This window comes from Tamandua tetradactyla, chromosome 14, assembly GCF_023851605.1.
Source record: "Tamandua tetradactyla isolate mTamTet1 chromosome 14, mTamTet1.pri, whole genome shotgun sequence".
NCBI lineage: Eukaryota > Metazoa > Chordata > Mammalia > Pilosa > Myrmecophagidae > Tamandua > Tamandua tetradactyla.
Window position 1 is genome coordinate 82,429,466 of NC_135340.1, and position 12,444 is coordinate 82,441,909.

The 12,444-nt window shown below is 35.8% G+C and overlaps 1 protein-coding gene across 1 annotated transcript in view; it reads left to right on the top strand.

Annotated features, from left to right (window-relative positions):
• HACD3 (3-hydroxyacyl-CoA dehydratase 3) overlaps positions 1–12,444 on the top strand; it is a 41,961-nt gene that overhangs the window by 2,110 nt on the left and 27,407 nt on the right. The window contains exon 2 of the mRNA XM_077128266.1: positions 11,963–12,005. Within this exon, the coding sequence (XP_076984381.1) occupies positions 11,963–12,005 (43 nt within the window). The remainder of the gene's footprint in view (positions 1–11,962; positions 12,006–12,444) is intronic.

Here is a 12,444-nt window from a genome sequence, read left to right on the forward strand (position 1 = left end):
ATGCTACAGATTTATGAGATGAGTCACATGGTCTTGAGTTTCCAAGGGCATACTATCCAGAAGGAAGTATATTATCATAGACAAACAAAAAGTGTTTGGTATATTAATTAGTAGAATTGTAGCTGAACATTGAACCAGATCCCTAGTGTTAAAGATATTTGTTTAGAAAGAATTCCAGTCTTTCATTAAGTTAGACATGGCTTCCTGAAATGAGAGGCATATCTTTTAAATAGCCTGGGAGAACTTTCCTGAAAGGGAAAGAAGTAAGTTTTTAAATAGTCTAACTTGTACTGTGTCTCTAGTCACAGAGTACCAGGAACACACCTGTAGTTAAACAAGTTGGATTTATTACTCCTTGCAGCGGGAGAGAACACAAACCTTGGTGAACCTTGAGGCATCTCAGAGGGCGTTAGGAAGAACTGGTTATAGAATTTCCTAGGTTATAGGATTTCAACTTTGTTTGGGTGATTGTGGAAAGGGACTAGGGAGCTTGAGTTGTGGGGATTGGATGCTGTCAGAAAATGCTGGCAATTCCATGATTGGGTAACTCAGTGAATTGTATCTGTAGAAGGGGAGGTAAGCACCAAAGATAAAGCTATAGTTGGTAAAGAAGTAGCTGTCACTTATTTTGGCCGAGTGAGGGAGAGTGTTTGATATTTTGTGGGTGTTTGATATTTTTGACCCTTTTTTTTGTTAATGCTTACATGAAATGGCCTTGCTTTGTTTCATTTTTTCAATTTTGTCTGAGGTTGGTGTTCTGTCAGATTGCTTATATTTAGAACAAGATGAGCCTGGTAGTGAGTGCCAAGGCCAGTTTCTGAATGTCAGGGGCTGCTTTAAAAAATTTTTGTTTTCTTATTTTTCAATCAGTTGCTTTGTGCAGAGCCTCATGAAACCAGTGGTTCTAGCTTAGGATGAAGCAATTCGTTTATTTGTTCAATAAAAAACATTTGCTCTCATCTGGCTTGAATTAGGTGCTGGGTTGTTGGACAGCTCTCTAACACCCCTTGTTTTCAGAAATGTTCCATAGCTTAAGAGTGAGCTTTTTTTTTTAATTTTGTGGAAATATGTTTTATTTCCAAGCTTCTTTGAGGATAGTTACAAAAAATATAAAACAGTGTCATTTAGACTACTTTGTACATTATCAAACTAGCAAACAAATATTTCTTATACAAATACAACTTGACTTAAAAACAAAAAAAGTTTATGCAGTTTATATAGTATCTGGAGTAATTACACAACTCCAGATTATTTGGCAGTGACTTTACAAACATTTTTAGAAAATTTCATAGGTGTTCAAAAACAAAAACAACAAGAGTTCAATTAAATTCATGGCTTGTGAGTTTCATTATACATATATAGCATACACACATCATTCCAGTTCATTTTCACCGTTTGTGGTAAAAGCACAGGAGGGTGCCTTTTAGCCCAGAATTACTCTATTTTGTGCTTGTTTATAATTTAAAAAGTAACTTTGGAGAAATTTGAGGAAGACATCATCTTTCACATAGAAGATACATTTCTAAATCATTTTTCAACATTAATTTAACTTTTAGAATTACTGTATGAGAATGAATTGCTAAGAGATGTTGTGAAATGTCCCTAGGAGGTATTTATAATAGGAGTTCAACATAGTGATTAAGAGGGTCTAAGATGGACTCTCAAGCCATACTGCCTGGGTTCAAATCCACATACTAACTAACTCCTGAATTTTTTGGCAAGTAGTTTATTAATCTCACTGTGCCTCAGGTAAGAATAAATTTATCTTATCAATAAGATAGGATTCATAGTGTACTTACCTTGAGGTTGTTGTGAGGGTAAATGAGTTATGGGTGAGTTTTCAAGCATTGAGTTCCATTTTGGGGGCATCACCCCCTTCCTTCCTGAGACAAAATACTGTCCAGTACACATGTCTATTCTGTCTTCGGAGTACAGGGACAGAGGCTGATGAGTAACTACAGCTGATGTGAGAAGGAATGGTTAACAAAAAATGACTCTAACAATGGCATTTTTGTGCTTGAGGTAAGTGGTAGGAAGAAGCCAGCTGGGGTTGAATTGATGTCTTTCAGATCGAGTTTACTTTCTGGTAAGTGTGTTGGACAGGTTTGTGTTAACAACCATAGTTGTTAAAGTATATGTTTGTTTAGCTAGGTTTTTTGTTTCTTTTTTTAACCTTTTTTATTGTGTAGTATAACATATGTATAAAGCAAAGAAATAAAAAGCAATAGTTTTCAAAGTACTTTTCAAAAAGTGGTTACAGGATAGATCCCAGAGTTTGTCATGGGCTACCATACAATCCTCTCAGATTTTTCCTTCTAGCTGCTCCAGAATTAGGAGGCTAGGGGGCTTAAATACTTTTTTATCATCACAATCGACTTTTTTTTCTTTCTTTTTTTGTGAACAATAACAGATATAAAAAAGCTATAAATTTCCAAGCACAGTTAGTTGTAGAACATATTTCAGACTTTGACATGGGTTACAATTTCACTGTTTTATGTTTTTACTTCTGGTTGCTCTAAAATACTGGAGACTAAAAGAGATATCAATTTAATGATTCAGCATTGATATTCATTTGTTAAATCCTATCTTCTATGTATAATACCCCCATCACCTTTGACCTTCCCAGCCCTCTTTTTAGCGGTTAAGTTTTTGTTTTAATTGCATGTGAACAAAGTGCATAGCTCTGTTTGGGAACTGTTTGAAATGTACAGTTCTTGCCCTTACTTACCAGAAGGCCTGGTGGAAAGAATATTAACTGAAGAGATGAGATTGGATCTTTGATCTTCCACATGCAATAAGATAATTCACTTAACCTTTATGAATCTCAGTCTTGTTGTATAAATATATGTGAGTAATAGCACCTAATTAACTGTTTTTGAAGTTTGAATGGATAATAGATTCGACAGTGCTTTGTAAATTCTAATGGGCTGGTCAGGCATAAGGAATTATTATTGCAATATTAAAAATTAGAGGAGCAGTAGAACAGAATAAAGTCTATTATCAGAGCTATCTGTATATGAAAATTTAGTATATGACAGAGGTGCCCTTACAAATTAATGGGGTAAAGGATGAACCATTTAGGAAATTGCATTGAGACAACTGGCTATCCAAATGGCAAAAAGATTTTGCCAAATGGCAAAAATGCAATCTCCCTACCTTATGCCATACACAAAAATCAGTTCCATGTGGGTTAATGACCTCAACGCAAAAAGCAAAAGTAAAACAAAATGTAGGAAACTGTTTATATGGTAGTGGGATGGGGAGAATGTTTTAAATAAGACGTACAAAGCACCTAAAGAAAAAGACCGACAAATCTGAAGACAAGCTTGTGGAAGATAATTGCAGCACATATTACTGACAAATAATTAGCATTTTCATTATATAAAGAATACCTACAATAATTAAAAAAAAGACATATTACCCAATAGAAAAAGGGATAGAGAACATAAACAGTTCTGAGTAAAAGGAAACAAGAATAGTCAATAAACCTGAAAAGATGCTTAACCTCAATTGTAATCAGGAGCATGCAAATTAAAATGATAGGATACTGTTTCCATCTATTAGATTGGGAAGGTCTGACATTACCAGCTGTTGATGAGGATGTCCAGGAATGGGAAATTTTAAATGCAGTTGGTTGGAGTAAAAATTGGTACAACTGATTTGGAGAACAGCTTGACGCTAACTAGTCAAGCTGAAGTTGTCATATCCTTATGCCTTAGAAGTTTTGCTTCTTAGGAAAGCTTTTACAGTGTGCACAAGAAGACACAAGGTTCATTGCAGCAAAAAACTAAAAACAACCAAATGTTCATCAACAGGAAAGTAGATAAATTGTGATCTAATTTATACAGTGGTAGTCTGTAAAACAGTTAAAAAGGAATGAAACAGAATGACCTGGATATCTCTGGAGATAAAGCTTAGAAAATATATCAAATAAAAAGCATGCTGAAGAATATATGCAGTATGAAACCATATGTGATCTGTAAAACCATACTGTATATTGTTATGAATATCCAATATGTTGTAAGTGAATAAAGAAATAGACTGGGAATGATAAAACTAATTTTAATTTAGCAGTGGCCTGTAAGGATGGAAAATGTTTGAAGGAGAGAGAACAATGGGATTGAGTAGTTGTAAAACTATATCCAAATCTGTTTTATTTCTTAACAAATATGGCAAAATGTTAATGCATGATAGGTGCAAGGGTGTTTGTTATATTTTTCTCTGTATGGCTAATTGCTTGAGATATTTCATAATAAAAATTAAGCAAGTCTTAAGCAGTTTGGAGCTACAGTACAGAAACACTCATAAAGTGCTAATTAAATAATTTAGAAACTCTTGAGCGCCCACAATGGGCCAGGCACAGTGCTAGGTTTTAGGGATTCAGTGGAGAACAACATCATATTTTCGGTGATGAGAACACATATTGTCTGAGGAAGACAGACAACAGATTAGTTAATAATTAAACAAAATAATTACTGAGATAAGTACTATGAGGGAAATAAAGAGGGTGTGATAAAATAGAGAATAATTGGTAGCTGCTATTTTAGAGAGGGTGATCAGGGAAATGATATTTGAGCTAAGTGAGAGTTGAAGGATAAAATCAGTTATGCAGAGAGCGGGGGTGGGGGAAGAACATTGCAACAAGTGCACAGGCTTAGGGGCAGGCAAATGCTTGGGTTCCAGGGACGAAAAGATATTAGTATGTTTGCAGTGTAGTATTTGAGGCATAAATTGAAAGAAGGAGAGATTGGAGGGGTTTGCCAGATGTAGGTCAAGTAGGGCTTTGTTGCCATGGTAATAGGAACCTATTGAAGAGTTTTAAGTAGATGAGTGACATCATAGGATTCATGTTTTTAAAAGATTATTCTGGCTGCTGTATGGATTGTAGAGGGACAACGTGAAATCTGGAAAGCCATTTAGGAGGTTTTTGTAGTAGTATGGGTAAAAGACAGGGTAGCTTGGTCTAGGGATGGTAGTGGAGATGGAGCACTGTGGACACACTTGAGGTATATTGGAGAGTATCCTCAGGACTTGAGGGATGCAAGAGGCAAAGGGAGAGAAAGGAAAGATTAATATTCTTAGATTTTTTACTTAAGCACAGGGTAATTGACAGTAAAATTTACTAAAATGAGTAGGACAGGAGAAGAGATTTAGGGGCCAAAATCAAGAGTCCCCTTTATTTTAGTTTGAGACACTTGTTAAACAGTTTCCATGTAGAAATGTGAAGTAGTCATTTAAGGACACAACTGTAGAGCTCAGGGTAGTAGTCTGCCTGAAGAATTTCATGATATCTCAGACTTCATTGATTTTAAGATGCACCATTATTTTACATACCACAAATTAAATTAAACTGACAAATACTTTTTTTTTGATAAATGCCTTCTTATAACTTCGCACATATGTTTTATACTTACTGAAATAACTCTTTTAGACTTATTTAAATTGTCACTGCCTTCTAGTTAAAGACCACAAAGCATGCACCTGTAGTTGGGTTTGTTACTTGTTGCCACATAGGGAACCATGGGCTGTCTGAGTAAGAGGAAGTGAAAAAAAATCGATTATAGGGTTTGGGCTTTGGCTGGGTGATTGAGGGACGATGTAATCTAGATTGGATGCTGTCAGAAAACAGGGACAAGTATATGATTGGGTATTTTTGTGGGTGTTATAGTGATATGTGCTTAGACAAAATTATAAAGTGGCCTTGATTTTTTTGGGGGGGGGTGGTGCATGGTCGGGAAATCGAACTTGGGTCTCCCACTTGGAAGGCGAACATTCTACCACTCACTGAACCACTTGTGCACCCTGTTTTATTTCATTTCATCACTGTGGTCTCAGAGTAACCTTGTCTGAGGTTGATATGCTATGAGATTGGTTTGTGTTTAACAGGAGAGCAAAACGGCTTGGCTCTGAGCATCAGAGCAGCTTGTAGTAATGGTATGGTCTAGCTGTGAATGTTAGATCAGTTTTGAGTGTTAGGAGTTGCTTTTTGTCCTTTTTCAAAACAGTTAAGAAATCATATATACAGGGTGCCTGGGTAGTTCAGTGGTTAGAATGCCTGCCTTCCATGCCTTCCATGCGAGAGACCCAGGTTTGATTTCCACACCATGTACCCCCCCCCCCAAAAAAATCATATATACATTTGGATGATTATATGATATGTGAATGTATAATATATATCAATACAAAATATTAAACAATCATACTTATCACCTGTCTATACACATAAATATGAAAGTATAAGTAAAATAAATTGGTTAAGGTATTCCTAAAACATTTTCATATTTCAGAATCCATTCTTCTGAATCACTTTTTAAAACTTTTTTAAAAAGTCCATGTTTTTCCACATAGTGTCATTAAGAGCACTAGTAATGCAGCATTTCTGAAAGAGTGCTCTGCTGTTACCTCTGGAATTTTTTCAAGTCATTTACACCTATTCTATAAGTTTTGATGCCTCTTTAGCTTATTAGAAAATGTCAACAAAAGGTTTTCAGACAAGAATCAAGATTCATAGTTCTTCATACAGTCTTTAAATGGTGTTATTGAAAGAAATATGGAGGGCTTCTTTCTAAAGGATGTCAGCCTTGAACTATGATTCTAAGTATAAGTAGAATTTGGATCCACAAAGGGGATTAAAAAGAGAATATGCCATCAATAGATTAATGAATAACTAAATCGTAATATATCCATACATACAGTATTATTTGGTCATAAAAAGGAAGAAAATACTAATACTACAACATAGATGAACCTTAAAAGCATGCGAAGTGAAAGAAGCTGGACACAAAAGTCACATGCTGTTTGATTACATTGATACGGAATATCCAGAATAGTTAAATCCATAGAGACAGAAATAACCAGGGGAATAGGATTAACTGTTTAATACATGCAGGGCGCTTGTTTGAGGGGATGAAATGTTTTGAAACTGGATGGAGGGCTGGTTGTTCAATATTATAAATGTACTAAATGTTACTGAGTTGTTCATTTTAAATTGGACAATTTTGTTATGTGAATTTCATCTCAGTTGAAAAAAAGAGGATGAGTACTAGTACATTTACCCACTTGTGTATCAAAAAGAATAAGTAAGATCTGTATGAACTACAATACAATTTGTGGTTTGAATTGCACTTAAGAATTGATTTAGGTGAAAAAAACAAAGGTACATGAGTATTTATCATGTTACTTTTTATGCAAGAAGAGGAAATAAGAATATTTGAATGAATGTGCTTATTTTTGCTATACATACAATACATATACATATACATACAGTGGAAAGATAAAGCCGGAAACTAATGAAAATGGTTACCTATGGGTGGTGGGTAGGAACTTGGTAGAGGGGATGGGTTTGGGAGTACAGACTTCTGAGAACATTTTTTTTTAATAAAGTTTGACTTTGAACAATGTGAATGTGTTACATATTCAAAAATAAAATTCCATAAAAAAGCAAATCCTGAAATTAAATACAAACTGAATCAAAGGACCCAACTGTATAATAAATTGAAAACATAACAATACTGATTAATTAATACAGGTAACATTTTTCCAGCAATGAGGAATACAGCAATGTATATATAATGTTTCTGCTCAGGGAAGCCCATTAAAGATTCAGTACACATTTTTTTATTGGGGCTGGACGTAGGCACCCTGTTACAGTTTGCTAAAGCTTCCGGAATGCAATATGCTAGAAATGGATTGGCTTTTATAAAGGGTATTTATTAAGTTACACATTACAATTCTAAGGCCATAAAAATGTCCAAATTAAGGCACCAAAAACATACCTTCACTTAAGAAAGGCCAATCGAGTCTCGGGTTTCTCTGTCACATAGGAAAGCACATGGCGATGTCTGCTTTCCTTCTCTCCGGGCTTTTGGTTTCAAATGGCTCTCTCAGCATCTCCAAGTGTCTGTGCTGAGCTATTGAATGGGCAGAGTTACATCTCCATGGAAACAACCTAGTTTAGAGGTCCTGCCCACAATTAGTCTGCACCCACAAAATTGGATTAGAAGAACAGTTTCAAACCAGCATACAACCCTTTTTCTAGCCTGTACCAGGATTCCAGATTCTGGAAGGAAAGCTCGTGTTCACCATAAATTGTATTGTAGGCATAATCTAGGCACGGTGAACTACCTTTTGGATAGGGAATAGAGGAAAGCCAAGTTCTCAGATGCCACTAAGGGCAGATCTTGGAGGCCAGGCCCTTTTAGAGATAGTAGCCTTAGGCCGGTTGTGTAAACTCTTTTCTGCACACATACTAATCACATCCACACACGAATAAATACAGATGATTTGAATGAGAATAGAAATTCTTGCTCAAGAGTTAGGAAGAAGATAGTTCATTGAACTCTTTGTGATTCTATCATAGATGATGAAAATGGTGTGGGTTGACTAAAGGTCAGTTCAATAAACAGTTATTGAGACATTGAGAATTCAGAGGTGAATAAGACATAGACCCTGCCATTAAGCAGTACAAGTCCAAGGGGCAGAAAACCAATAAACCATAAGTATAGAACAGTGTGATAAGTGTTATATTAAAGGTGTACGGAGGAAGCTTTTAATTCTGTTGTTAGAGGTGAGGAGGTGGAAAGAGGAGTTAACATACTGGTACCAGGAGACAAACAGACCAGTGGAATCAATTGAGAGCTCAGAAATCAACCCTCACTTTTACGGCCAACTGATTTTTGACAAAGGGGAAAAGAACACTCACTTGGGAAAGAATAGTATTTTCAACAGATGGTACTAGGAAAATTGGATCTCCATTTGCAAAAGAATGAAGGTGGACTTACCTCACACCATATTTAAAAAAATCAACTCAAAGTGGAATAAAAAACCTAAATATAAGAGAAGGAATCATCAAATTCCTAGAAGAAAACATAGGGAAGCATCTTCAGGACCTTGTGTTAGGCAATGTTTTCTTAAACCGTATATCCAAAGAACAAGCAAACAAAAGAAAGAATAGATAACTAGGACCCCATCAAAATGTAAAACTTTTGTTCCTTAAAGGACTTTATCATGGAAGTAAAACCATGACCTACATGATGGGAGAAAATATTTGGAAACTGCATATCCAGTAAAGGATTAATATCAAGAATATATAAAGAGATCCTTCAGCTTAACAAGAAAAAGACAACCCAATAAAAATGGGTGAAAGACTTGAACAGACATCTCTCCAAGGAAGATATACAAATGGCCAGAAAGCACATGAAAATATGCTCAGCATTGTTAGCCATCAGGGAAATGCAACTCAAAACCACGATGAGGTACCATTTTACACCCATTGGAATGACTGCTATTAAAAAAAGGGAAAATAGCAAGTGTTGGAGAGGATGCTGAGAAATAGGAACACTGTCATTCATTACTGGTGGCAATATAAAATGGTGCAGCCTCTGTGGAAGACAGTTTAGCAGGTCCTCAGAAAGCTAAGTATAGAATTACCATATGACCCAGTAATCCTACTAGCTATATATACCCCAAAGAATTGAGAGCAGGTACACAAACAGATATTTGCACACTGATGTTCATAGCAGTGTTGTTCATAATTGCAAAAAGATGTGAAGCAACCCAGGTGTCCACCAGCTGACAAGTGGATAAATAAAATATGGTATATACATTACTCAGGAAGAGTTCTAATACATGCAACAGCATTGATGAACCTTGAAGACATCATGTTAAGTGAAATAAGTCAGATACACATGGACAAATATTGAATGATCTCACTGATTTGAAACAATTAGAATAAGCAAACTCAGAGAGTCAGAATCTAGAATATAGGTTAAAGGGGATGGAATAGGGCTTAAAACATACAAGGTTCCTTTCTGAAATGATGGAAATGTTTTGGCTATGAATGGTGATGATCTTAGCATAACTTTGTGAATGTATTTAATAGTGCTGAAATACATATCTGACTATGATTAAATAGGGAAATGTTAGGTTGTATATATTGTAACAGAATAAAAAATTTTTTAAAAATCCATGGACCTATACAACACAAACAGTGAACCCTAAGTTTTTAATTAATAGTACAATTATAAAAATGTGCTGTCATCAGTTGTAACAAATGTTCCACATCAATTTAAGGTGTTGGTGGTGGGGTGGTATATGGGAATCCTGTATTTTATGCATGATTGAGATACTTTTCACAATGATATACCTCTTCACACTTATGAGAATGGCTATTATTTAAAAAGCAAAAAATAACAGGTGTTGGCACAGATGTGGAGAAATTGGAACCTTTGTTCATTGCTGCTGGTCATGTATAGGGTATAGCCATTGTGGAAAACAGTTTGGTCATTTCTCTACAAGTTAAGTGTAGAAATACTGTATGATCTGGCAATACCACTTCTAGATAAATACCCCAAAGAATTGAAACCATTGAACAGATATTTGTATACCAGTATTCACGGCAGCATTATTCATGATAGCCAATAGGTGGAAGCAACTCAGGTGTCAGTCAATAGATGAATGAATAAACAAAATGTTATATATACATACAATGTAATATTATTCAGCCATAAAAAGTAATGGGGTTCTGTTACATGCTACAATATGGATGAACCTTGAAGATACCATGTTGAGTAAAATAAGCCAGATACAAAAGAACAAATGTTTTTACGAGCTCACCTATATGAAATAGCTATAATATGTAAGTTCATAGAGTCAAAAAATAGATTACAGTGTATCAAGTATGGAGCTGGGAATGGGGAATGGAGAGTCAGTGCTTAATGGTATAGAGTTTGTGTTTGGCGTGATGAAAAATTTTGGTAATGGATGGTGGTCATGGTAGCACAACATTGAGGATGTAATTAATACCACTGAATTACACACTTGAAAGTGGTTAAAATGGGAAATGTTATATTTGTGTATATGTTACCACATACACATACACAAAGCAGAAAAACCTGTTTTCCTTAGTAGTAATATAGTTTTCTCACTAGTAATGCAGCCTTTTCTGGTGAAGTTCCCTAACTCCCTTCTCCTGCCACAGAGCTTTTTAGTTGAAGTCTGTACTCAGCTGGGGTGGGTCTTACCATAACACTTGGCTCAGATACTTCTGCCACAGAGGCATCATTCTCCTGTTTTCCCTAACTCTCTTGGCTATAAATAGAGCATGTAATCTCCCACTGCCCCTTAGAATATCCCTTCTCCAATCTTCTCTGTATTTTATTGATTTCCTTTGAAGAATGATGGAGCATAAGAATGCTGAGTCTTTAGGAGAAAATACATGAGCCTGTTAGTACACTGAGAACATGCTCCCTCTTGATTAGTTAACTTTGAGCAGGGGAGTAAGTGTTTCATCCCCTGAAAAAAAAAAGTATTTTCACTTTTATTTGTGCTACTAAAGGCATTCTAGGAATAAATGAGCAGTTTGGAGAATTTTTATCTCTTCTAGTTTAGGTTTGGTACGAAGTTAAGAGATTTTGGAGCCTGAGGCTAAGTTAGAACCACAGGCACAGTGTGTTTCATTTTCATTCGGTCACCTGTAATCCTCATCCCCTCCCTCTACCTGCTGGAATTTATTTATTCTTTATGTTGCAGTACAGCTCTTGCTTTTTGGTGAAGCTTTCTCCAACCATTTTATTCCCATTGAATTCACTTCCTATTTAACTTCTATAACACTTACTGCTTTTTACTGCTCTTTGGGTTTTGAGCATATCTTCTCTTTAGAAATGACTCATTTGTTTTACTAGGTTCTCTGCTTCCAGAACTTAGGGACTGAGTCTTAGAGCTCTGTGTATTCCCCCATAATGTCTCACATAGGACCTTGCTACATTTACCATTGTCCTTCTTGTAGGAGCCAACCATCTCAGATGGATACAGCAAGCAGAGAGAGAGGTGAAGGTTAACTGACTAAATGTATGCTCTGGGGGAGGCACAGGGTAGGAGGGAGGGGGGAAAGAAGCCCTTGGTTTTAATTTCATTTTTCCTCTCATTAAAATGCTCTTCTGACATCCTTGGTCTCTTTTCACAGAATCCTGCCATCAGCATCACTGAAAATGTTCTCCATTTCAAAGGTCAGTATCTAGCCATATCCTCCCAGCTCTCTACAAATTAAGGAGGCATTGTTGTGATTTCCTTTTATTTTTGTCAATTTTTTTTTCTTGATGCTCACCTCCTTGATACTCTTGGTGTAAAAGAGATTGTTTTGAAATGTATGATTGAAATATATTATTAAAAAACTTAAAGAATTTGTTTGAAACCCTCTTTCACCCTTAGAGAGGCAAGTGATGTAGTGAAAAAGAATCCTGAGCTAGAATCCAGGAGAGTTGTCCTTTAATTCCAACTCTGCGGCTACTTTGGACAAGTTATTGAGTTATCTGGACCTATACAATGAGAGTGTTGAGTTATATCTGTGTTTCTCAAACTTGAGGGCCTGTGGATACTTGAGAATATATCCTCGTGATCCTTAAGATTCCATGGACCCCAGATTAAGAAACATGTTATTAAGAATTA